Below are 27928 nucleotides of genomic sequence, written 5' to 3' on the forward strand. Positions count from 1 at the left end.
GATGAATATTTAAACAGCCCTCTTCAATCTTGCTTCAACATGTCCCTGTGCACATCTTCTCACAAGGACTTTTCTCAGTTGCTGCCACTTCAGGATATTGGATGCAATAAAACAGAAATTAAAAATTCACCTGCTGGTGTCATCTCTCCAGTTCCTTACAGCTGCAATCAGTCCACGCTGGCAGCAGAACACAGTCCAGTCTACATTCCCTCCTCTTTCGTGGAAAACAGACACGAATACTCCACAATGGCATTCTGCAGCCCTGCTATGGTCAATTACAACATCGCCAGCAATTTTGGGGACCCGGAGGGCGTGACTGCGCGGCAAACCTCGAGCCCCAGTGCGCTGTGGTCTGCTCCTGGCCATCTGTCCCCTGTGACTCTGCACTGCCAGCCCTCCCTGCTGTATGCAGAGCAGCCCAAGAGCCTGTGGTGCGAGGCGCGCCCGATGGAGCCAGTGCTGCCCGCGAGCAGGTCAGTGCCGCCGCTTGCTCTAGAGCTTGGCTGGGTATTATCTACAGGTCCTTTCTTTTTACATTTGAATTAAAGCGTTGGTCCCTCTGAAAAACAAAACTATGCAAAAAAACCCAAAACCTCCACTAGACACCAAATCAGTGAGGGGGTGTGTGTGTGTGTTGTTTGTTTTTAATTTATCTTCTGAAATAATGTTTTTTCCCAATGCCTCCTTAGAGTACTATACACCAACACAGAGCATTACAAATACCTTCAGTGTGGGAACAGTTTACATTGCATAAACAAAAGTTTAAGACTGCTAGATACTATTTTGTGTAACAAAGTTAATTTTGCTCTGGCAGATTACCTCTTTCATTGAAAGGACTTAATTCTTTTTGCCTTTTCATACAATATTGTTTAAATTAATTTTTACCCAGATTATTTTTTTTTTACTGCTTCTAATAGATGTGAAGGCTTTTTGTTAACTTGAAATACAAGGGAATTGTTTTTCTTTGCTTTTTGTCTTTAGTATAAGCAGTCACACAGCAGCATGTGTGATGTTAAAAGGGGGTTGCCTGGCTTTGTTTCTTGCTGCTGTTCCCAACTGACTTGGTAAAGTTGTTGTGAAGAGCAGAGTCACAGGCTAAACTTTCAGCTGACAAGAAACTGTTTGCAGAACCACATTATTGTGCTGCACATTTACTCATATTGCAAACCTTAATCAGGGTCTGGATCATCAGCTGATGAAACTGCTCCATTCTTGGGCACAACACTTGTTGGATGGATAAAAGCTCAGGGTCTGCAGGTGCTGTTCCTGCTTCAGCAGCTGTGTGTTTATTCACAGGCCTCCTTATTTAACTTCAGCAGTCATTTGGGGTATGAAAAATAGTGTGTCCTGGTAACAGTTTTAGTCAATGGTTAATAAAGGATTTGTGCTATTTTTGAGACTTCCCACACTCCTTCTGCAATGGGTGGGCTTTATGGAGTGCAAATATGCTCTCAGTGTAGGTGTGTGGATTGGAAAAGACTCTTGGGGTAGCACTTACAGAAGAATTCCCCAAGCAGCTTTGATGTGAACAGGGGTCACATCCAAACTCTTTCCACTTTGGTTAAGGTTCCAAAACTTTGACAGCCCTGGGAAGGTTAGTGTTTGAAGCTGTCCAGATGTTGGGACAGCAGCTGGAATAACCCAGGAGCAAGAGCACCCTGTCTGATGCTCTCCAGTGTCCTCTCTACGACAGATTGAAGGGAAGCTGAACCTCTACCATTGGAGTTTAAATAAATAAGTCATCAGCTATTTGTATGGATATATAAGGACTATTGCTTATGCAGCTGATGATGACCTAACTTAAAGAGAATCAAAAAATCCTGGAGTATAACCTCTTCTTCACAGAATGGTTTGAACTGAAAGGTGTCTTAAAAACCATCTAGTTCCAACCCCTCTGCCAGGGACAGGGGCACCTTCCCCTAGACCAGGTTGCTCAGAGTAGAATGATGACCAGGAGAAAATCAGTGATTTATTACTTTAAGTGAAGTCTTAATTCTTTTTTAGAAAGGTAGTATTTCTATATAGAACCCACCATCATAAAATAGAGAGGAGTACTAGAAGGTGTAAAGCAATAAATCTTTCACCATGTGGTCCCTCTGTGGCCACCAGGGTACATCCCCAGTTTTCCTGCATCCTTTGCTGCAGGAGCATGGTGGGCATCCATCCAACCACTTCCACCTCACCTTCAGGACCTGGCAGCTCATTCCTCTGCTGAGCATCCTGGGGTGCCCCAGTCCCACAGCAACTGGGACGTGGTCTCTACTCACACGTGGGGCTGCTCTCTCTGGATTGCCCTGCGTGTGGAAACGCTGCTGGAGCAGCAGAGTCTCAGGGTATGGGATGTTTACCTGGAGGCCCTGACTATTTGCAGGCTCTGTAGCCCTCACAGACAAACCGATGGGGTTTGAGCCTCCTGGTGTGAGGCTGCAGCTGTCGCAGACGAGCAGCTCTGGTGCTGCTTGGCACGCAGCAGGAATTTGTTCCAGATGGTTCTGCTGTGTGCAAGCTGTTTGCCAGGAGTCTGAGGAAGCATTGCAGCTTGCTTGTGTGCAGGGTGGCTGTTGTTAAACTTTTAAGCAAGGAAAGAAAAAAGAAAAAGTGCTTTTTAAATACACTTGTCATGACTGGGAGGTAAAAACTGACAATCCTCACCCAGATATTGTGGTGTGTGTTTTTTCTTTATTTTCATCCCTAACCTCAGTGTTTTATCAAGGGCAATAAACATTGGTCTCTACAGCATATCAAGCAGTCACAGAGAGGCTCTCCAGCTAATTTTGAGCCTCTTCTGACCCTCACAATTGGATAATGTTTCCCAAGTAAAGCTTAAAAATATATCTCTTTTACTAATGTGAAACACCAAATCACTTTTGCTTCCAAATACAGGGGAATAGGAAGGAATAGGAATGCTCTTCCCTCATTGCATTAGCAGCATTTTAGGCATGTGTGATAACAGCCCCTTTACTCTTGGGGAGAGTTTCCCCTCATTGGTATTCCCAGGATGGCAGAGAGGGAAATAACTCAATGATTCCCCAACCCATTAAGGAGGTGTGTGTGTAATCAAAGACCCAGCTCGTTAAATGCTTAAACACTCCTCTGCCCTGCTATATCTGAATGAATTAACATTTTAAAAACATCTCTCAGTAACTTAATTGTACAATAAATATCTTAATTTTTCTGGTTTGAAATTTGCTCCAAGAATCACCTTTTCCTCCTTTCCAAATATTTTACCAGGAAATTAGAGCACGTTCTCCTCAAAAAATTATGAACTTGATGATTTTCCGTTGGCATGTGGGTGTGTTTGTCCTTACCTCCTGTCATGAAACCAGCACAAAATCTACTTTTAATATATTAGTTAAAGCCTGTTTGACAGCACTTTCAGCATGTTTCCATTATTCTGTTTAAACCCGCCCTTGTTCTGTAGAAGTCATAAACCATGCTACCTGCTGTCTTATCCCAGCTGATTTTTCTTCTCCTCCCTAATCCTTCTGGAAGGTTAGATGAGGAAAATTCTAGAGTTCTGAAGTTCTGCCTCTATGCTTAAGTTTATACCTGCAAGTTGACTGTACACCATTCCTTTTCTCAGACTCTGAGCTGCTCAGAGTTTGCACATGACACTATTTTCTCTCTGTCTAGAAATTGTATTGACTCTGAAAGCACAATGTGCAAAACCCAAGAAAATGAGGTCTAGTTATAAAGGATACAATGGATGTACTTCCCCTGAAAGCACAATGTGCAAAACCCACCAAGAAAATGAGGTCTAGTTATAAAGGATACAATGGATGTACTTCCTGTACCTAAGCCCAGTGTTGCTGATAATCTAAGCTCCTTTCCTCTTTTGTTTGTTTACAGGATCTTGGTGTCAGGAATGGGCTGTTTTTCCATGGTTTTACCTGTTTTAATTTTAATCCCTTCATGAAGAATAGTTCCTGTATGTTGGAGTTATTTGCAACACTTCAGGGATGTCCATATCTTACTAATTTATATAAAGCAATAATTTTTTTAACATATGAAAATACTTTATTAATTGTATTTCTTCATTCTTCTTGTATTCAGACTTTTTGTTTAGCATTAGGGTGATCAATGTGGGCTGTCACCTTGAACAGAAAACTTTGCCTGACCTCATGAGCTGATCTTGTAGGTTGAGATTCACACCTCAGTTGTCTCCAGAATGTCATTGAATGAGTTAAGCCTCATGTAAAGGATGAAGCACTTGGGAATGGATGTATGTTGTAATTTTGCCTTGCTAACCGGACAAAGCAAACTGCAGCTCTGTTCATTGCAGTATTTATAATGTCAGTCTGAGCTGTCTGAATTCTCCTTTTCCATGTGAAACTCCTAAGAGGCAAAATCCACTTGGTTCACAAATTCCTGGACTTGTATATTTCCAGAAATTCTTCAAGACCCATCAGCATTCCATATGATTTTTCCCAGGGTTCATGTGATTAATTCAGCAGCAGTCCAGTTTTATGCCTAAATCCTTTGAGTGTGTCATCACTGGGATCAGACTACAAGCTTTAAATGCTTTATCTTGTCAGAAAAGGCTTAGCAGTGCTTCACACTATCCTGTGTTCAGGAACATGAAGACTCTATAGCGAGAATAGAAGACAATGAAAAAAAATAATGAAACTCTTTGCAGTGCAGTTTAAATTTTTCCTATTTTATAACAGATGTTTTTCTCTTCTATCAGAGAAACATTAAAAAGAAAAACTAATGGCAATGATTGTACAAGCCCAATTGCAAATAATCCTGGCTCAAAAAAGGATGCCCACTTCTGTGCAGTCTGCAGTGATTATGCTTCAGGATACCACTATGGGGTCTGGTCCTGTGAAGGCTGCAAAGCATTTTTCAAAAGAAGCATTCAAGGTAGGACAAACAGTTTTTGATAATTTGTTTAAATTGTTTCATGTGACCAGGGGCTGCAGCAGTTGACCTAGTGATGAGCTGGTCTGAAATCCTGGTGTCTGGTGCTCTATGCTGAAAATAGAGCAACACATGATTTGGCTTTTATCTCTTGGCTCTGATGTTATCAAGATCTGGAAATATTACAGAGTGAACAATTGATTTCTTTAGAGAAGAGGTGGAATGGATAGCACAGTGAGGCCCTGCAGCACAGGCCTGGCTGGGATGGCACTGCAGACCTGTGAATCTGATGGGAATCTGTGGCCCAGCTGAGTTGTAGTAATTGAGAATTAGTTGTCATGGGCGCAGTAAGAGTAGGCAATTATCTGGAGACTTTGCTTGCTGGGAGCTCTTCTTGACAAGAGTCTATTGCCTGGAGCTGTTGAGTCATAGTGGATAATATCTACTATGGAGGATGGAAAAATGTGTGTCATATATCAGGTACTAACCTGATTATCATTAATGCTCAGCCCTCCATCCTTCAGAGCCTGCACTGAAGTATCTCTTACCCTGCTAGGTCTCTCTATCTAAGACTTCCACTTCCATGTTTAAATTTTTAAATATTTGATATTTAGTTCAAGTTTGCTGTGTGGCTGCAGTGTGAATTAAATGTGGGGCTCCACATTTGCTGTCACAGCCAGTGGAAGTCACACAGGCACTGTACTGCAGCTTTGGGGCACTTAGTTTCTTTAACCTTGGCCTAGTTATCCTGATCTTTGGCCTCTTGTTGAGTCTTTTGGTGGAAAAGAATTTCTATTGACATTGGCTGCTACACGTGGATACCAATGCAGAAAATCCTGTGGCTGTTTGATCTTTGCTGTTCCTCTTCCTCTTGTGCCTGCAGAGCCTTTAGCAATCTTCAGATATTTTCTTTTTGCTCAGTATGGCAGAGATGGTGCCACTAGGAGAATCAAATTTAATTCAGAACTTGTTTTGCCTTTTCAATACATTGTGCAGATCCTGCACAGGTGAATAGCAATTTCTACAAGCTGGTGCAAGTACTGTGGATTTCTAAAATAATTGAAGAGACCTTTGTGTCCAGTTTGTCACAAATGGAGACTGAATTTGATCTCAAGGTGTTCTCTGTCAAGTCAATGCTTTGCCTGCTCTGCGTTGCTCACAGGTACTTGAGCCACCAGCACGTTACCCACTGTGGTCTTTTGTGCACCTCAGTGTACCCTGCCAGGTAATGGTGTTTGTAATGCAAATGAAATAATAAAAAAAGGCACATAAAGCCAGTTCTTGGCATAAAACACTTATCAAGCACTCAGTTGCAGTGGTTGTTCTGCAGGATATTGTGTATTAAAGTAAAAGACTTCTGCGCCTGCCGTAGAGCAAAATGTCAGCCTTATTAATGAAATTAAAATTGGAAGTATGACTGAGCAACTGTGTGTGGTCTCCTTGGCTTGTCTGAGTTTGTAGTGTAGTCTGTCCCACGTCGCTGAACATCTGCCTGCAAGTTAAATTATCCCAAGGCCGTGAGAGTTTTAAATCATTTAATATTCCTGTGTGCAACAGAGAGCTTCCTCTTCCTCTCCCTCCATGTTGTGTGAAGAGCGATAAACAGTAATTTGTTTTTCAGTCATATCTGCCAGTAAGAAATGGGACAAACTGTAACATGATATCTTCTTTTTAAAATTGTCAGTTCAAAAATTCAAGGCTAAAATAATTCTAATTTTGCATGGCAATAGTCACAATAGTTCAGTTAAATAATTACTCTTGGGGACATGAACTCTTGGATTTTCACCAAGAAAAAAAAAAAAACCAAACAAAAAAAACTCCCACTCTAGTAGCTGTATTCTTGTCTGATATTATTTCTTGGTTGGGGAACAAAAAAAAAAACCAAACCAATTTAAAAAGCAGCCTGGGAGAAATGATATTAAGAAAAGTAAATGAACGAATATTTTTTGCATCCTTTGGTAATTGGTGTAAGAGGTAGTTCCACTATTTGGCAGGAGATGATTCAACTGTATTTACACCAGGAGTGTACCCAAGTCCAGTTTACAGTAATAAACCTTTGGACCAGATTATTGATTAATGAAATACAGTAAGTAAAGGGGTTTGGGTGGGAACGAGGTGATACAGGAAAGAACAAGAGAACAAAAGAGGCTGAAGTGAAAACTGATGAAAGCAAGATAAACACTTGTCCAGAATATCTAAAACTTACACCCTCTCCTTGTCTCCTTGTGCTTTTCTTTGTAGTCACAGGATGTATTATTTCATACCAGTCTGCTTTTATCTTGGCTTTTTTTTTTTTTTTTTTAAAAGAAAATCTGGTATCTGCCAGCTATGGGCTCCCAATGTACTGTAAGAAATTGGAGGTTGGGAGCAAATTTCTACAAGAGTGTATGTTCCATTTTCAAAAAATTAGTTGGTTTTAGAAGGTGCTTGGTTATCTTACCACTATAAAGCTGAGTAATGCTGTCTAGTTAATTTTGAGGCCATGGGCTGATGTTTAAAATCGAGGACAAATATTCATTTTTTTATCAGTTAAATTAATGGCGCTTAGGTATATGCACATGAAAAAGCTGAGTTGTTTAAAGGTGAGAACATCCCTGATTTGGCAAATGACCAAGATGGTTGGAAATGTTAAATTTTCCCTTCTTGCCCTGCTGCAGGACACAATGACTACATCTGCCCAGCCACCAACCAGTGCACAATAGACAAAAACCGGCGCAAGAGCTGCCAGGCGTGCCGGCTGCGGAAGTGCTACGAAGTGGGGATGATGAAATGTGGTGAGTTTGGCATGGCTGTGTTCTTAGCTGGGGTTTTTGCTGGTTTTGGCTTTTTCTACCCTTCAGCCAATTCTGTATCTTGTTTCCAGTGGAATCCTAGGAAGGTACAACAACTAAAGCAAGGTTTTATAGGAGGGAATTAGCTGATTGTTAAGGCTGAAAAAGAATTGTCATTTTCAGACCTGTGGGAAGGGGCAAGGTGTAGGTTAAGAGTGAAAACCAAATAACCTCTGCAGTGCTTTGGGGAGGCAATTTACTTCCATACCATGCAGAATTGGAAATCAAGAGCTGCTGCTTCCAGAACCTTCCAGAGCCACCCTCTGCTCATGTGAGGTAAAGGAGCCTGTGCTGGGCTCTCCTGCTTGGATGCACTGCAGGGGCAGCGGTGTCACATCCAAGCAGTAGTTAATTGACTCAGCATTCCACCTCTGATGGTGGCAAGAGTGGATGCCTCAAGAGGAGTGTAGGAATGAGGGAAGCAGCTAAGAGGAGCTCCTGCTGTCAGCTCTCAGCAAAGACTTTGCTTCCAAAGACTACTGACTGGGGACATGAGTAGAATGACAGATTTTCCATTGTCCCTCTTTTTAACCCTACAAAGGCTTAGCATCTACAATATTCCTCAGCAGCTTGGCCACCCATCCTGGGAGGAAACAGCTCTCTGGTTGCCAGGCTTTTGTGGGGGCTTTGGTGGGGCAGTGAGGGGAAGGCATTGGGAAGGCAATTCCTTTTTTTGAGCAAGCTGTCTTCAGATGATGCCCCACAGCTCTTCCAGCCAAAGAAATAGAGAAAAACCACTGTTTGTCACTGCACCACTCAGAATTATCCAGCCTTTTATTTTATCCTTGTCTTGTACTTACAGCAATGTGACTTCAATGCAGTTGATCATTTATAGATTATATTTTCAAGGTTATTTTTAAGAAGAAAATAATTTGAGACATGTTTCAGTCTAATGTATGTTTACAGTCAAGGTTTGTTTCTTCTTATAGATTCCCCAATGTATGTAATAGAAACAGGCTGGGAAAATAACCCATAAGAACACTGGAGTGGACAGGAGAAGGTCCCTGTGCTTGGCTCTCCATGTTTTGCAGGCATGCATCTTGGCTTATCCCATTTATTGTAGATAGCTATTTCTGTTTCAAAACTAGATACCATTTTCATCCTCCCACAGCTTTGCTCTGCAGACTGTTTGCAAAATATGACTTCTTTCATTAGGAACATTGTTTAGAATTTCAACCTGCACTTATTGCTGAACAATTAATGTCCATTATTTCTTGCAACAACATTATCTTTTAGCATAGATGCTCCTCTTCTCTTTCTTGTTAATGGCCTAATTTTAAGGACTGCATCATATCCCCTCACAACCTCTGTTTTGTTGGCTAAATAAACCAAGAAAACTTCTCCTCTTGCAAAATAGGAAAGTAGATGAATCTGAAATCATCAGATTGTCCCTCCACCTGCTCCAGGCAGAGATAATCCAATTTGCACTTGGATGCCCAGAATCATGGACAGCATTCCGGTGACTCTCCTCACTGCAGTAGCACTGATACATTCTGGTGCTGCAGGAGCTTTCCTCTGCTCACACCCCAGGATCCTATTTGCCTTTTTCAAGGTAACATCATGCTGGCAGTTCATAATCACTCCATGATCTGTTACGACTGCAGTCACCCTGTTCATTTCTAGCTGACAACTCCCAGAGCAGAACTGAAATTTCAACTGTTCCTTGTATTATTTTTGTACTCCTCAAGTACATTTAGTTTCTCCTGCTCAAGTCAGATGCTTCTTTCTATGTGAAGTTCTGTCTTTTCCTGCAGTGATGGTTCACCTCAACTTTATTGGTGTTTGGTCTTACCTCCACCAAGGAAAACCTTCCACCTGCAAATAAGATTCCTTTCAAAAATCTTTCTGAATGCTGCCATGGTCTTTTGGTCATTTTTATGACTCAGAATTTTTCTCAAAGTTTTTCCAGTGGGGGTTTCTATAAAGCCCCAGTTGTGGAGTTGGAAAAGTTTGGTAAAAATTGATTCCATAATGATATTATAAGATAGACCTCCACAATGCTTGCCTTAAATTAATCCTTTTATTCTAGCTGCCCAGAAAGTCCTGGTGTGTGATTAGACCTCATAGGCACTGTGGTATTACAAGTAAAAATTATAGTATGCACTCATGTCTTAGCCTGTGTTCCCTTGAATCTTGTCACATATTCATAAACATGTTTTTCTACAATAATGATTGTCTGCAGGACATTGATGACTATGCCAAACAAACAAACAAAAAAAAGACAGATTGAAACTATAATTGAAAAAAACCCCGGTATTTTTAAATAATTAATTTTTTAAATAGTAGCACTAAAGCCTGAAACTCTTGAGAATTTAATTTGAGAATCTGAACAATTTTTTTTCAGAAAAAAGAACATAAAAATTACTCAGAACTCTGAGTCACCTGATGAGTTAAGTGGCACCTGTGAGTAATGCTGGTGTATGGACACATGGTGACAGACATTTAAACCAGACAGATTTTAAGACAGTATTTCTTGCATGAAATGTAAATGCCATTTCCTGCAGACCAGAGCGATTATCTCTAAGACATTTTCTCACAAGAATCGTGCTTTAATAAAAACTTTTTATTGTAGAAAACCATAAAAGAGAACACTTTGTTTTTAATGAAGGCTTTTCTGCATCTCTACTCCTTTCTGAGGTCATTTAGTGAAAGGATTGGTTCACGTCTGCTGAAACCCTGGATGGGATGGAATGGTTTGTGAGTGCATTTTTGCTCAGTGGAGACTTGTGTCCAGCAGAAGTGATAAAAGAAGTTCAATTGCCACTTTGTAGTTTGAGAGCTCTTCATAAAATCTCGGCACCATTCCCCTCATACCTTTAAATCCTTGCTTTGCGTATTGTCAATAGACAACTGGAGAGAAAACACACACTTAGGAACTTGTTTAAAACAAGGTTTTGTGCCTAAATCTGATTAAGAAGTACAGGCCATCTTCCATACAGTAGGAGATGGCAGAAAAGTGTTGCTCTACAGCTTCTTGGTCTGAAATTCTGTTGGATGTCATCACCTTCAGAAACGTTAAGAACTCAGCCCAACAAGGCACAGGTGCTTTGGTGGAGGCCAGCTTGGGGGTGCCTTGTATTAAGGTGATACTGGATTTTCTTATGAAATATACCATCATTGCCAAAAGCACACAGATCACAGACATTGCATCTGCCAATTCCTCTGCAGGAAATCTATGCTCCCTGCTGTTCCAAACAAGGAAGCTGCTGCTAAAGTTTGGCAGTAATTCTCCTAACAGTGGTAGAAAAATAATTAACAAAAATATCCACTGTCTTTAGGAACAAAGAAAACAGGAAAAACTGCAGTAAACACTGCCCAGAAAACTTGAATAAAACAGACAAGGATAAAACTGATCTTCCCTTGGAACCTTCTGGTGTTTACCTGGGGAGCTGAAATGGACTCGGACTGTTTGTCAAAGGCAGTGAAGGAGAGGGGAGTTGCTTGATCACTTTTCACTCTTGGAGCAGATATGCCCTGCTTTGCTTTTGGTTTGCTTCCTGAGGCTCAAGTAGACCTTCTTTCAGAAGGAGTTTTCAGTTTCCCTGACTTTTATTTCCCTCCTCTGCACTGCTCCCATATCTTTTTCCCCATGTGCCTGTTCTCAACATGTTGAAATTGCTCCAAAGGTAAAGCTCCTTTCCATGAGTGAGGAGGCTGAGAGGCCACACTCAAGTGATGGATGGAGAGATGCTGCTCTTGAATCATTTGACAAGTTTGCAGAAAGGAAAACAGATTTTTTTGTGGGCTGGTTCAGGATTTGGCCCTTTCTCCTGTATGTGGCTGCTGTGTGCAGTTGAAATACTGTAAAGTACTTCTCACACAGAAAATAAGTGGGGACAAAATGTTTCAAGACATTCTCTGGACATCAGATGTATTAATTGAATTTCAGGTTTTATAGCAATCACTATAATTTCAGCTCACGTTCTCGTGTGCACACAGGCAGACAGCAGCTCCTTTGTCAGGGGCTCTACTCTTGAGAATTCAATTTGAGAGTCTGCTCTGGAGTATGTACTCGCCAGAACATTTGCATTTGCTTTGAAAGGTGACTGGAGTGATCATGATTTACCAGTGTGTACTGGAGCAGGTTTACACTCTCAGTTTTTCAAAAACTGATTATAAAATATTCAGTGGTAGAATCTGCAGTTGCTACAGAACTGGTTAGTTGTATGAGCCATTGCCAGGGACCAAAATCAGTGTGAAGGGGAACATGCCATGTAACTGCCTACCATATCAGACAGCATTTGTGATTTTCAGAGAATTTGCAAAGCTTGAAAAATAGTGTGTTTCACTGCCAGTAATACCTGCTGTGGCTGAGTGAATAACAGGCTCATTTTAATGACCTTTTTACAATGTGCCTTACTTCTTATATCTTGAGGTCATTTACTCATGGTCTGTGGTGCTGTAGCTCAAGGTCTTGCCCTTGGTCCAGCATTCTCAGCTGAATACAGCAATTTTCTTGCACAAAATAGCTCTAAATAAGGAGAGTGTGGTAGGAAGAATGAGGGATTTGATAATTTTGCACTTCTGCAATTGCTTCAATTACCTTTATAGAAATGAATATTAGATTTTAAGAACAGTTAGGGAGTTTGTAGTAAAGTCAAAGATAGACCCTAATCTGGGAAGCTGTATTTTATTTCTCTGCCTTTACACACAGTGATCCACATCTCTTAAGTATCTACTTTAGAAAACATTAGGCTGGTGGATAGTTATTTATAACATATAGTTTTATAAACAGTTATATATGCTCGTTGCATGCTAATATATATATATAGGCAAAATTTCTTGGTCCTGCCTAAACTTTAGATTTGAATAGAAAGAAAAGAATCTCCTTTATGGTGTTGAAAGCTGGTTTTTTAATTGGAAAACTGGTGTTTTCTGCTGTGTCAGCTGACTAGAAAGTTTAAATGTAGCTTTCTTTTACTTAAAATGCAAGCAGAAAAAAATAGAAACAAATAGAAATAAATAATAATAAATAATAAATTAATAATAAATGATAATAAGTAATAAATTAATAAATTATATATTTTTAAAGTATCTTTTATGCACACTGCTTGGTCACTCAGCCTACTTCTGCTTTAGCAATATATGGTGAATAAAAAATACTACAAATAACTCAAAATCTGCTTTGGTTGGGTTTTTTCCCCACCTTGTTTCTGTCATCAGTTATATTTTCTTTAGTAGCAAGTTTTTTGTGCAGAAATTTAGTACTCCTAGTCTGCCTTTCTGCACTGGTAATGTTATTATAGAAATTTGGTACATGTTTTAAATTGAGCATATTTTATATAAAATGAGTTGGTTATATAAGAAACTTGATTCAGTTAAATAACCTAAAGTAATTTAAAGGGGTTTCCTTGTTCCAAGTAAGAACCCTCCACAAGCTGAGACCTTTAATACTTTCAAAATCATAATCTGATTGAATTATCTTTAGATGGGGCACTGAGTGCAGCTGTGCAGATGGAAATTGTTCAAGATTTTGTCAATTGGAACAGAATGCTGAAGTTCTTTTTAAATTGCTTTTAAATTTGATTTGATATTCGTTAAAGTATCATCTCAATTATCTGTGTGTTTATATTTTATGCATATTTATATAAGCTCAAATTTACATTTATAGGCTACAAAATATTTTTTAAAGATCTTTGCAACAGTGAATTGGAAAGGATAACTCTGATAACACATGTAACAGAGCATTTGGTATTTTTGGATAGCCCAAGAAATTTTTTACTCTATTCTGCCCATGGCTTTTATTCCCTTTGCTCTTTTTCTTGTTCTTTATTTCAAGGTGCCCCTGGGAAATGTGCTTCAGGTTTCTAAATAGTGAAAACAATGTGCTTTCTTTCTTTGTGGTTATGGTCTCTCCCATGCTGTGGAGATCAGAGCCCTGAGCTCTGTAGGCAGAGCACCCTGGCACCTGGGCATCTCCTCATCTGCCTGCAGCTGTACTCTCATTCCAGTTGCCTAGTTCCCTCTCAGCCTTTACTTTTTGTCTTCCCTGATGGAAAATACATACTTTGTGCATTACATGATTTCAGAACAGTCTGCAGCCCACTTCCAAAAAATTCTAGTATTTTTTGGAAGCTTACAAACCACTTCAAGATTTTCTTCTTGGCCTTTGTGCATTATCAAGAAATGAGGCTTAGTGGAGAGTTCACTACATTATCCAGGTGTCTTTGTAGAAAATAGTCTATGCCTTTGTGGCCTTTGACTCTCTTCAGAAAGGATTTGCCCAGACTGATGGTGGAAGAAATTGCTTTGTTACTTCTGTAGTTCTGCAGGGAACCTTTTTTAGGGTATTTTCATCAAGTCTCATTCCATGAATCTACATAAGATAATGTCCTGTGCTCTGTCTATCTCTGCTGGTATGTTATCTTCCCTTAGTTGCTATTCATCTGCTCTGGCAACTTCTAGCTAGTTGTCATTTGGCTAAACATTTGGTTCTACAAATTATTTATTTCCTTCAATCCATTATTTGTGCAAATATCCTGTCTGCACTCAGCCCATTTCATCATACCCACATCCCTTTCAAAGTTGCAAAACCGTCCTTTCCCCAAATGGTGCAGGCCTGAAGCTGGACTTGCAGCTGAAAAATACTTCCAGTTCCAAATGGCCTGTCCCACTTGGATAGCTCTGTGCCTGAGGTCTGTTCATCAAACCAGCTTTGCCTGTTGGGCTTCTGCAATCCCTTGGATTTCCAGGGAAAGTGTGCTCTCCAATACTAAGAACTTATTTAAATTTTTTCTGCCTCCAACGTAGTTTACTGAAGTGAGAGAGTGAGAGCCATGGACAACTGAAAGATCCACATCCTAAAAGTCCTAGAAGACTCAGTTGGTCCTTATTCAGCCAGGTTGTTCCTGAGTGGCCTTTGCATTCACCTCTCCCACAGACTGACCCAAATGCTGTTTGACAGCTGCTGAAGATGTGACAGGACAATGACCTGGAAGGCCACCTCCAGCTGAGCTCCCCTGCCACATGAGCCTGAGAGGCTGCATTCACCCAGCATCTTATTTAGCAAGACAAAGCCTTGTCAACGGCATCTGAAATTAATTTTTTGTGGCCCCACTGCCCTTATTTTTAATTTGGCTTATGTTTGGACTTCTTTGCTAGCTGAAGTAGAACTATAGCTGAGTATTTTATGAATATTATGGTTTTGGAAAAGCTTTTAGACTCGTTCCTTAGAAACTGTGCAAAAACAGGTAACAGTGATGCTACCAATAACACTGACCAAGAATTGGACAATGTCTAGATTTGTCAGAATGAACAATTAATGAAATCTGGGAATGCAAAGGATTGTTCTTTGCAACAGAAATAGCCTTCTGCAGACAGAGCTTCACACAGGGTGTTTGCTCTTAGTTGTAGATATCTGAATTCCCTTTGGAGAATCTCCTGCTGGCCTTCTGGGGCATGGGGAGAAAATGGGTTGAATCTTGTGAATCCCTGGCTGAACAGAGCTAACTCTGAGGCCCAGCTGTGCTTGTGCCTGAGACATTTAATCTGCAACATGGCCCAGACTTTCAAGTTTTTTATTCCTCCAGATTACATATAAAGCAAAATTTAAAATCAGCTATCTTTATTTGCCTTTAAAGATCTGATTTGTATCTTTTGATGTCAATGGGAGTTTTCCACTGGACTTTTAAACCAAATTAACTGAGGTTCAAAACCAAGCGTTTTTTAACTTTATTTTTGTTTAGCAGAATAAACAAAACCCCTCAGCTGAAGTCAGTGGGGACAAAGTTAAGTCCGCGCTGAATGCCCTAGAAACTTAACGTTCAATATTACAGCATCCAATATTAAAGGGTTTTCCTCCTTCTCCACAAACATCTGGGTTTACACAAGGGAGGACAACTCCATGGGGGGAAAAACTCTTTAATTCAACCACGTGGCTCTCGTGGCAGGCTCGAGGAGAGAGCGCTGCGGGTACCGAATCCTGCGGAGCCACCGCGGCGCCGAGGAGCGCGCGCATTGCCTGGGCAGAGCCAAGAGGTACAGCGAGGCGGCCACGCGGGTGAAGGAGATCCTGCTGAGCGCCGTCAGCCCCGAGCAGTTCGTGCTGACCCTGCTGGAGGCAGAGCCGCCCCACGTGCTGGTCAGCCGGCCCAGCAAACCCTTCACCGAGGCCTCCATGATGATGTCCCTGACCAAGCTGGCGGACAAAGAGCTGGTGCACATGATCGGCTGGGCCAAGAAGATTCCTGGTGAGGAATTCAGGCTTGTTTCTGTTTGTTTCGGTCAATGGTTTTACCTGGCAATGTGTCCTTCCTTCTTTGGGCACATGGAAGTGCATGGTACAGAAGTCAAGCTTTCTATCCTGCTAGGTAATGGAGAGTTTATTGCTCTCAGTAATTAACCTGTATGTTTTTTTGGTTTAGACACAGTATAACCCATAACTTGCTGCCTGTTCTTACTCAAATACTTGTTCATTTTGTTAATGTTCAATATTACAACATCCAATATTAAAAGGTTTTCCTCCTTCTCCCTAAAAGTTTGGGTTTACACAAAGGAGGAAAATTCTGTGGGAAGAACTCTCTAGTGCAAGAGGTGGTGTTGTATGTATTTCAACCTCAGCTGTAAACACCTGATTAAGCTGATTTAGAAGGTTCATTTAACAACAGATTCTTTCCTTGAGTCCTGATAGAAGGTTTCTAGTAGTTGGTGAGAACTGAAGGGTGTCCAAATCCTGGGTGTCTGCAATTGATTCATTTCACAGAGCTGTTACAGAAAAGCATCAGTGGAGCTCAGTATTGATTTCAGATTTATCATGTGCACTCCTTGAAAACAAAAATCAGTAAGGGGTCTTTTGGTTGTTGGCAACACCCAGGACATGCACTGCAGTACACTACCTGTGTCAGTGCCTGGAATGTCCCAGATGTCTCCATGGCATCATGGCAGTGAACCATTTAACTTCTCACAAACCAGAAATGGTGAGCATTTGCAGTTCCTTCTACATGAAGTACCCACGACTAAAACAGCCAGAATAAAAACTAAAAGTGAGCTGAAAGCACAGAATAACTGGTGGACTCATAGTAGTATGGGGCTTGATCCTGAGCTCCAGATAGAGCGCACTGCTGGGGGCCAGCACTCCCTGGATCCTCTCCTGGATTTTGTGCTGAAGGATTCAGAGTGTGTGCCCTGCCCTTGTCATGGTGTGCACTGTAAAGAGCTGCTGCTGCTGGAGAACACTCATGGAAAACATGACAGAAACACAGTGTGTGCACAGTGCAGGAAGCAAACTCGGAGGGGAATATCTTATTTAATCCCTAAATTAGGAATTTAGCCATCAGGGAAGCGCATCCTCTTTCAGGTCTAAGTGGAGTGGCTGATGTGCTTCCAGCTCCAGCTGCTGAGCACATTTCCAGACACTGTGTTGGAGGGTCCAGGTCTGATGGTTTTGGGGTGTGCAGATTCCAGGCCAGCTGCTGAGCTGCTGGGGAGGAGATGCTTGCGCCCCAGAGAATCTCAAACCACGCTGGACGTCTGCAGAGTGATGATAGTTTTGCTGTTAATGTGGGATGTTTAAAAACTGAGAGCCCAAATCCTTTAGACTTATTTTTGTGGCTTAAGGAACTCTGATAATGACTATGAAGTAGCCAAGCATAAGAGGTTAAATGGTATCTATTGTTATAATTTCTTCTCTAGTCATAAAAATGTGATTAAGAGGTGTCATTTCAGAGGACTCCACTTAGTTATGTTTATCTGGTAGGAAGTGAATTGTGAAGGAAAACCAGTCTTAGAAAATTACCTTATTTTAACCAATTCAAAACCCCCAACCTTTTCCATTTTCTGATTATTATTAATTTCTATTTTTTAATTCTGAGACTTTTTTTTTTTTTTTAAACAAACCCACAAACCCAAACCTTCAGCCATTAAAGATTAATTCTTTTTATTTTTTAGAAGATCAGTTTCCAAACCAACCTCAATTTTGGCACAGGTCACTTTTAGTTTATTTTCAACATATGTCAGAAATAAAAACTTTTTCTTGGCAGTAAGAGAACTGTATGAAGAAAACCCATTGAAGTAATCAAACCTCTTCAAAACAGTTCTTGGGAATGCTCACACTTTGTTGTCTCTGTTTGTTTTTTCTGATCACTCCTATTACAGAGAACAGAAATAAACAGCATTTTAGAGCAATGCCAAAAATAGATGGGGTGTTTAATATCCAATTATAAGTGACACTGCTCTATCACACGGCAGTTGGACTACTAATTTCAATGTGGATTGATTTTTTGTTTTTCATTAAAAAGCTGTGATGACTAAAGCTCAGGACATGGAATTTTATTTTTCAAAAACTCTTGCCTTAAGGTAATCATGCCCATCCCTGCCTGGTTCCTGGAGATAATGTCTTGGGAAAAAAGTAGAGAGGTCTTGACTAATGGCCCAATGAGCAGTAATTTTACTTCCTGAAAAGCTGAATATTTGCTTTTATGTACCCAGGTTAGAAGCCCATTTTCATCTCTAAGTTATTATTGCATATTATTTTGACACTCTGGAGGTGAAAAAAAATTTCTGTGTTGTATTAACACAGAATTTCTGTGTTGTATTAACAGTAACTTTTTTGCCTAAATAAGAAAAAAGCGTGTTTATATTTTGTGGTTCTTTTCATGTTTAATATTTAATGACAGTCTTTTGTTATGAATTTTACTCTGTAGCTGTATTTTTGTTCTGGACTTTCAGCCTAATGGAGTATATTTTTTTGTTGCTCAGTCAAATAGAAGCTGACATCTGGATTTTTTTCCTTCTGAATTCCAAGTATTTTAATTCAGCAGAACACAGCTTCTATAATTGCCTTTTGCTTTGCTGACCTAGTCTAAAAGAGTTTACATGGTTCATTGCTGAACCTGTATTGCAAATCAATAAGATGTTGTCACAATATCGAAATTTGGATTCATTATGCAGCCCAGTGTGTTGCTGACCAGAGCAGCGTGTCTTTTCCTAGTTTTTACACATCCAGCATAAGTTTTCTTCTCTGTCTTAGCAATTTATAATTAAATTATAAGAAATAGGGCCCACAATCTCAAGGACATGTAATACAACCAGAGAAAAATTATTAGTTTAATGTAGTCTGGAAGAAATTAAATGGGGCTCCTGAGGCTGCAGTGAAAGCTGTGGTGGCTTTTTGGTGTCCTGCACCTTTGGAGCATGAGATTGTTAGGGAAAAGAGAATTAGAGTCCTTCTAACAGCTGTGCTCAATGGCCATAGCTCCTACTGCTGCCACTGATAATGCAAATTTAGCAGATGACATCCGTGATAAATCTGGATTTCAAGAACCTGTAGATTGAGCCCTGGAACTTGGTCTGACATCACTCAACTGAGAGAGTTTTTAAACCTGATAATTCCTTGTTTATGCTAGAGAAATCAGTACATGGCAGTGTAAATATTTATTTAAATATACTCTGAAATGTCTTTGGACTGTTGTTTCCCAGGAAACTGGCACCGTCAGTTTTCGTGCTATTTCACACTTCTGTGAATATTCTCCTAAAAGCAGTTTTAGCTGATGAGTGTGTGTGGCAGATAATCTCTTGTTGGCTGTGTGTTCTGTAGTAAATTCTGTGACAGTGGAACCCAGGAGGGAAGGAACCACTCCTAGCTGCTGTTTTCCCTTCTTACAAAACCAGAGGCAAGGCTGCACCAGCGTTGGAAAGCAGCACGTTCAGCAACGATAAAAGTGAGCTTTGCCCAGTTCTGTCAGCCCCTGGCTGTCACTGTCTTCCAGCTGAGTCGTGTAATAAGATTAAAATTCATGAAGCATTTGTATAAATTACTGACAGAGAGATTCTTTGGCAGCCCAAACATCCTGTGTGTGTTTTAAGACCTCAGACAACCAGGAAGAACTTCAGGAAACCAGTCTGTCTTGGCCAGGCTGTGCCTGGATTTGTCACCAAGCAGTGTCAGAGATGCCAGCTCATCTGAAAATGGAGCACCTTCGCCAAGGCCCGAGCTGAAGAGGCTCAGCTTTGAAAACTGGGGGCTGATCTTGTTTTTGATCACAGAGCAGCTCTTCATCCTATCTGTCTTTTCCTCCTTGACTGAACAGTCTGTTTTCCCACCCATGTTTTGGTAATTTACACTTCTGATCTTTTGGTTTGGAGTGTAGGAATTTTATTTCTCCCATTTTTTCTTTTGACTTCTAGGCCTTATTTTTTCCCCAGTCTTTTTTTTTTTTCTCTCTCCCAGGGGAAGAGAAAAGATGGGCTGTGACTGTCTCTGCCTTCTGGCTGTGCTACAGTGTTATCTGGGGCCTTGCTAAAAGTTCTGGGGAGAAATGAAACATAGAATAATGAAATGAGTTGGGTTGGAAGAGATCTTAAAAATCACCTTCTTCCAACCCCCTGCCATGGGGGCACCTTCCCCTAGACCATATTGCTCAGAGCCCCGTCCAGCCTGGCCCTGAACACTCCCAGGGATGGGATGCCCCATCCACAGCTTTTCTGGGCAATCTGTGCCAGGGCCTCATGCTCACAATATTTCTTCTAACATCTCTCCTTTTATAGGATGAGAAGATAAAACAGGTCACTCTGCAGTCATTTGAGTTTCTCCAGCTGTATGGGACTAATTGCACTAAAACACTACTCTGCTTTATTCCAAATATTTTGTAGGTGATGATAATTGCAAATATTTTGGTTCCTATTTGAAGTGTCAGCCTGCCACTCTGGATGTCAGTGCTCCCATATCTTCACAACCCATAGTTCTTTCTGTGGTTTTTTTTTTGGGTTTTTTTTTTTTTTTTGTTTCTCATATACTCATTTTTCTTTATTAAAACAGAGCATTTAACTATTTGATTTATTTTATGCTATTTGCACCACTTTAGGTTTCATTGATCTCAGCCTCTATGACCAAGTGAGGCTCTTGGAGAGCTGCTGGATGGAAGTTCTAATGATTGGTTTGATGTGGAGATCCATCGACCATCCTGGGAAACTGATTTTTGCACCAGACCTTGTGTTAGACAGGTAAGAGGAATAATTTCTTGAGAACACTTCATTATTAGTATGGTTGAAGGTGGGGAAGAGGATTAAACATAGCAGATGTTATTAATACTTAATGTAACAATATTATTTACTTGTCCTTGTAACAATCATGTCCTAAGGTTCCACATCCTTACAGGGGTTAAGGAATGCTAAGCTTTAAGCTTTATTGTTGAACTTGTAAATCCCTGAACTCCTGTAGCACTGAGTGTGAAATTTCTCTGCATTTTCCCCATCTTTTGGTGGTTTTGTTCCCTTTGTTCCAGGTCTCTGGATGCTGAAACTGTTGATACAGCAACACAAGGCACTACATTGTCCATTTGTCCCTACGTCCCTCATTAAAAAGAAGATATAGTGTCAGGCAATATTTTAATTATTTTATATAAGTTTTCTGCCTATTTTCTTCCTGCCACTACAGCAGACTTTATAGTTAGCTGTAATAGTGAACATTGGAGCACTAGCCAAGAAGGATTTAAAGACCCTTAGCTTGCTGTTGGATACAAAGAATATTTTTTCAAGGTGCAGCAGGATGTTTTCAAGTTTAAAGATTATTTCTCCATAGCATCATGTACCAGGAAGGAAGAATATGGATTAGAAAGGATGATTTTTACAGAACCTTAGAAGGATTTGACCTGAGCTTCACATTGGTAAAAAGTTAGGGAAGCAATCTACTCTCTTAGGTAGTTTTAAAACATCTTTTACTCTTTTCAACCTGGGAAAATTCAGCTTTGCACCAGTTCTGTAACTTGCAATCAATAATTATCATTGTAGATATAGATAGGCAAAATTGGTTAATAAGAAAAAAAATAATTTCTAAAACAGAGGAAATAAATATTATTTGCTCATATAAAATTCAATGCAAGGACATGCCACACTGTTCAGCACATTGACCAGAAATTGATGAAAATGTGTGATACATTTAATTGCTCAAGAGTTAATATGTGCTGAATAGAATAAGAATATTTGATGCATTTCTTCATTTCCTCAAGACATGGCAGAGTGGGAGCTTACAAGTATCTGGGCATGCTGTAATTTTATTCAGGACATCGTTGTATGAACCTGGTCTGTCACTTGACTGTTTCTATCTTAGTTGAACTTAGAATCCCAGAAGGGTTTGGGTTGGAAGGGACCTTAATAATCTAATTCCACCACCCTGCCATGGGCAGGGACACCTTCCACTACACCAGCTTGCTCTGAGCCCCATCCAGCCTGGTCTTGAACGTTTCCAGGGATGGAGCATCCACAACTTCTCTGGGCAACCTGTGCCAGGGCCTCAGCACCCTCACAGTCAAGAATTTCTTCTTAATCTCAAATCTGAACCTACTCTCTTTCCATTTGAAGCCATTCCCTCTTGTCCTGTCCCTCCAGGCCCCTGTCCAAAGCCCCTCTCCAGCTCTCTTGGAGCCCTTTCAGGCACTGGAAGGGGCTCTGAGTTCTCCCTGGAGCCTTCAGATACATTTAATACATAATCTTTGCAGACAATATTTCTCTGGAATCTCTGTCCTTGTTTTGAATCTGGCAGCTCCCTGTCCTTCTCTAAAGCTTAATTGAGAAACATGGGAAATTGGGCAATAAAAAATACTTTTTTCAAGCAGAACCTGCTGCCCTGGGTGGTGTTACCTGCATATTCCTGCCTCCAGCCTGAAGGCTCAGCACCTTTCTCTTGGGATCCAGTAAATTTCTTTTATTCTCCTGCGCTGCTGTGCTTAAATCTGTCTTGTTTTAAAAATGTTATAGAGAAAAAAAATCTCCTGTTACAAAGAGGGTAAGAAGCCTCCCTTTTAATACTGTTGTTATAGAGCTTAATCAGTTTTTTAGTCCAGTACACATAAAACAAAACTAACAAAAAAACCGGGAACAGCACCTTCAGTAGTTTGAGATTTGCCACTGCTGAACTTTAAACGAATAGGAATGACTTGTTTGGGGTGTTTTTCAGACCTGAAAATAGGACCACTTCTCATATCCAAGATGGGGAAAGTTACATTCTGTAAACACTTGCAAATATAAAAGTATCCAAGCCACAAAACCACCAAAACCCCAAATAGCTTTCAATACCTGCCCAGAAAAAAGTGCCAGGAGATAGGGACAAGAGTTGTTTTATTCTTTAAAAATATCTTGTTATTCCAAGCAACTTATTTTAGGAAGTCTTTCTTTTTTAGCAAGTTCTGAGGCCTCCATTAGGTACAAACATTATTTGTTGTGGGTAACTCCTTATGAAAAAAATCTGGAAAATTATTCAAGGTGGTGCTGTGCCCTGCACTACAGGATTTCAAACTGATTATCCAGAATTATACAGGCTGAGAGGATGCAGAAATATGGTCACACTTATGGCCAATCCTACTTGCAGTTTAATGAGAAAATCAGTTTCTCATAAATGCTGACCTTTCACACCAGTGTAATTTTCAATTCATGATCGTGCCTTTTAAGTTCTCCCAAAGATGCGATAAGGTAGGCCTCCTGCTGCCTCCTTCATGCTTTGACTTTTATCTGTCTGAGTCAGTTCCTTAATTCTGTTTTTTTTTGGTAACATGTTGCATGTGTTTCCATAGGGATGAGGGGAAATGTGTAGAGGGAATTTTGGAGATCTTTGATATGCTCCTGGCCATGACCTCGAGGTTCCGAGAGCTGAAACTGCAGCACAAGGAGTATCTGTGTGTCAAGGCAATGATCCTCCTCAATTCCAGTGAGTATGTGCTTGCCTCTGATACTCACCAAACTGCACCTCTCATTTCGAGGCTGGCTGGGAAATCAGCCTCAAAAAACCCAAAATGTCAAATGATAAAAAACTGTTGGAAGAGAATAATAGGAAAGGACTTGTCTCTGATAGATTGTAAAGATTTTTGCTCAGGAAACTTCTCAGCTGCATAATTTGCTGTATTTAGGGGCTATGCCCTGTTCTAAGAGCTGCGTGGAAGACCCCAAGTTCTGATAGCTTCTCATAAGGTGGGGCTCATGGTTCAGGCTGTGGATCTGTCCTTTTGGATGGGAAATTTTGCTCCTATCTCTGTGGATCCCAGTCATGTGTTAAGTTGCTATACAGTCCTACAAATCTGTTCTTAATTCTAGTAATACAAGTTACTCAACTGAGTGATTATTAATGCGGCTTAAATGTTCCTATTTAATGGTAATGAGTTGGTTAGAAATGATTTAAAGTACTCAACAGTTCTGCAGGATGAGTTTCAGGACAGGAGCTTTGCTTTGCAGCCTCTCACACTAGGTGTGTTTTTACTAGTTCAGGGTAGCCTGCAGTAAAAACTATTTTTTCCCCAGAAATTCATAGTCAATATTGACCAAAAAAAATCCTACAGCAAAATAGCAGCTAAGCTATTTACATGTAGTGCTTTCAGCAAGAAGCTGCTGCATAATTCTTAGTCCAGGACTGAAGGGGAGCAGTCCAGCTGCAATCCCACTTTTCTGCCTAAGCTGAGTTGGAGTCTTGATCTGCTGGAGGGTAGGAAGGCTCTGCAGAGGGATCTGGGCAGGCTGGACTGATGGGTCAGGACCAACAGCATGAGGTTCAACAGGACCAGGTGCTGGGTCCTGCACTTTGGCCACAAAAACCTCCTGCAGTGAGACAGGGTGGGGGAACAGTGGCTGGAAAGCCATGATGATGATGATGATGATAGGAAATGGCTTAAAGCTGCACCAGGAATGGCTTAGGTTGGATATCAGGAACAATTTCTTCACCAAAGGGGTGGTCAGGCATTGGAACAAGTTGCCCAGGCAAGAGTGGAGTCACCACTCCTGGAGGGATTTAAAAGCTTCTGGAATGTGGCACTTGGGGATGTTATTTAGTGATGGCCTTGGTAGTGCTGGATCAAAGGTTGGACTTGGTGATCTTAAAGGTTTTTCCAGCCTAAATGATTCTATGGTTCTGTGGATACCACTATTTCAACAGACAACAAAAGCTGTTCTTTTCTTGTATTTTTCTAAAATATCCACAACAACAAAAAAAAAAAAAATAGCCAAAAATCCCCAACCAAACTCCACATTCATCAGCCATATTTTCTTCAAAGTTCATGTCTCAAAAGATCTGTCCATTCTCTTCTTCTGCTCTCCTTTCTTGACAAAATTAATAATTTGCCCCTAATTTTCAAGGTGTGTTGGAGCTCTGTCCTTCCATAGGTGTCTCTGAAGGGATGGTTGGGATTTTTTTCTTTCCCTTGTCCCAGGTCTCTTATGCTTTATCAGTAATGTTATTGTGTGTTTCCAGACCTTCTTAGTGATGATTTATTTATTTCCTTGTCCATACCCCCAAACCTCTTATCCTTCCTTCCTTCCTTCCTTCCTTCCAATTTTATTTTTGTGGGGTTGTTGTTGTTTTGTTTCAATTGTTTTAGGTTTTTTTCTCCTTTTTTTCTTTTTTTTTTTTTTTTTTTTTTTGTTTGTTTTTCCTGAATTTCGAGGTTTCTCACTGCAGACATTTGCTGTATTATGAATGACACCCTTAGTGATCTGTAGGGAGACCATGACCAGCTGGGTCACTTTGAGCAGTGTCCCTGACATGTTCTCCTTCCTCCCTGTTATATACTCAGGAAAAAGGGTTTTTTCAACAAGAAGGGATTAGAACAAGCATAATATCATCGTTCATAATAATTCAAAGAACAAGGTACAGGGGAAAAAAGTCTTGGAGAATGGAGAGCACATCACAACCTGACTGGAGGCTCTATGTGCAACAAGTCTTGGGAGGATTTGGAAGAACTCACTTTGCAAATGATGGGGCCATCAAATTCAAGCTTGATGTGCCCTGTGGAGCATCATTTGTACAGTCTTGAGGGGGATATCAGGGCATGTATCTTCTCTAATTTTGTTGAAATATTACGTATTAAAAAAATCTACAGTCACACCTTTTTTTCTTCCTCACTAGTAGCAAATATTTCTTCCTCTTCTCTGGTTAGGCATGTTCCCCTTGTCAGCAGAGGAACCTGAAAGCAACAGGAAGCTGCACCACCTGCTCAACGTGGTCACAGAGGCTTTGGTGTGGGTTATTGCCAAGAGTGGGATCCCCTCACAGCAGCAGACCACTCGCCTGGCCAATTTGCTGATGCTCCTCTCCCACGTCAGACACGCCAGGTACAGTTTGCAGAGTGTGTGCAGCACTTGTGTTATGTTACTCTTTGTTTATTACAGCAAAAAAAGAGGTAGCTGGAACTCCAGAGCACTCCTGAGGGAATCCTGGTGCTGCTCTGCACCTCTGTCACTGTGAGGCTTTCCTTCCCAGCACAAGAAAACAGGCAGTAAACTCTAGTGCTGGCTGGCACTCAAGGACGTGATGATGTTAAAACGCTGTGCTGTCTTTATTACATTAAATTATTCATTATGTGCCTGCCTGAAATGTTTAGCAATAACGAAAATTGAGCCTTTTAGATGGCCTTTCATCCAGCCATCAAAACTCTTCCATTCAAAACGAGAATCTCACAAAACTGATCTGCAGTGTGGGCTTTGGTAGAACACAGTGGATTTTGGGGCCCATGTTTTTCCCACACCTAATTTGTTGTCTTTTACATGGAGCCATAGAGTTTTTACCGAATGATTCAATGTCAAGCTCCTGTTTTTTCCATGGGAAGTGGCTCCAGTTCCTGGACCTCCTGGAGAGGTCCATCTCTGCTTGTGGTACAGCAGACTGAAATGAGGATCCTACAAAGCGAGGTTTTGATTTTCAATCTGTTTGTAATTTTAAATGATTACCCAGAGGCCAGCTGTTGACTAAGCTGTCTCATGGCTTGACTTTGGACTCTGTGTCCAGGGAAGATGTCCTGGCACCAGATTGGAGCACACAAAGCAGAGCTGGGCGTATCTGTAGGGACACTGAAAAGGGGATGGCCACCTTTGCAATAAACTTCCTGGGAGAGCAAAGGGCAGCAGCAGGGATCTGATGGTGCTGAAATGCAGCTTTTGACAGTCAGTTTGTGGGCTGGGGTGAGTTTGAGAGCTGGCCGTGCAAAAGCTCCAGCACCAGCCAGAGCTGAACCTATCTCATGGCTCTGATCTCTGCCATCACCTGGGTTGTGCTCTGTGATGTGACTCCACATCACGGCTTTGCAGAAGCTGTTCTGACATTCTGTGAACAAACATCACAAATCTCTGTGAAAGTTTTATATTTTCTCATTAAGCCAGGAACCTTTATGCTGTGTCTTCCTCAGCCAAAGTCTGGAGGCTGCTTGTTGTGTCCTGTCTCCTTCAGGTTGCTTGGTGCTGGTCAGTCAATTAGACTTTGTTCTGGAAATAATTGAGAGCTGGGTGTGGGAGAAGGGATGCAATTTCTTCTTGCCCATTAAAATATTCATAACTCTTGAATTGCAGCAGAACCTCGTTTATCTGAGAGCATTGCCCCCCTCCCAGCCCAACTCCCCAGCTCAGCTGCCTGTTGGCTGTCTGCTGCTGGTTCCACTGGGATAGATTTGGTGTTGAGCAAGCACCCTTAGATTTCAACCCCAAACCCCTGAGTGCATCTGGAGTATAAATATGTGTGGCTGCAATGGCAATAGCCATTTTTAATCCAAACCATGATACAGCAGTGAGTGTTCAAGCTAGCAAGGTGTCATTGTATGTTACTGCATAACAGAAAGATTATTTTAAAGTCTGCAGCCTCTGCAAGGTCCTCTCACTGGACATGCAGAGAGTAAACAAAGTGCTTGAAATTAGCTGGGTAATTAGGTTTTCCTACTCAGGTAGGAGAGGTAGGTGGTCTTTAGTAAACTGCATGTAGTAAATCCTCCTTTTGCATAAAGCTTCAGTATGGGGCCTTTACAGCATCCAAGAGGTTTTCCTTTATTTTCAATAGGGTTTATACATCTGAATTATTTACTGAAAGGGTTTGTATGGTGTAAAACAAAACCTGCTTCTCTAAACAGTAGAATATTCAGCCTTAAAGTATTGAGATGTTGTTACTGTTGGTAGTGGTAAGTGATCTCAGGGACCACAACAGCTAAATCCTCTTAAATCCAAATAATAAAAGGGACTCTCTTGAAACCACGAGTGTGTTTTTCTTCTCTGCATTGTTGGAACCAGACAGCTGAGTTATTTTCTGTTCTCCTGCACAGTAACAAGGGAATGGAGCATCTCCTGAGCATGAAGTGTAAAAACGTGGTGCCAGTGTATGACTTGCTGCTGGAGATGCTGAATGCTCACACCCTCCGAGGGCAGAGGAAGTCCCTGGCCACACACCCTGAGTTTGGCCCACTGGAGCAAATGGAGCCTGGAGACAGCCTGAGGAATGGGGCATCCCAGTAATTGTGCAAGACCTGGAAATGTGAGGCTTTTTCAGAGCTATGGGGGAAAAC

General features: G+C 41.0%; 1 protein-coding gene across 1 annotated transcript; it reads left to right on the forward strand.

The window, feature by feature from the left end:
* On the forward strand, window positions 1-27878 carry ESR2 (estrogen receptor 2). Its single transcript, XM_041476301.1, has 8 exons — window positions 1-473; window positions 4688-4863; window positions 7518-7634; window positions 15581-15880; window positions 20492-20630; window positions 23195-23328; window positions 25544-25718; window positions 27689-27878. The coding sequence occupies exons 1-8, from the start codon at window positions 40-42 to the stop codon at window positions 27876-27878; spliced, it is 1665 nt and encodes a 554-aa protein (XP_041332235.1). The 5' UTR covers window positions 1-39.
* Window positions 27879-27928: the final 50 nt, after the last annotated feature.

This window comes from Pyrgilauda ruficollis, unplaced genomic scaffold, assembly GCF_017590135.1.
Source record: "Pyrgilauda ruficollis isolate IOZ18807 unplaced genomic scaffold, ASM1759013v1 scaffold38, whole genome shotgun sequence".
In the NCBI taxonomy this organism is placed as follows: Eukaryota; Metazoa; Chordata; class Aves; order Passeriformes; family Passeridae; genus Pyrgilauda; species Pyrgilauda ruficollis.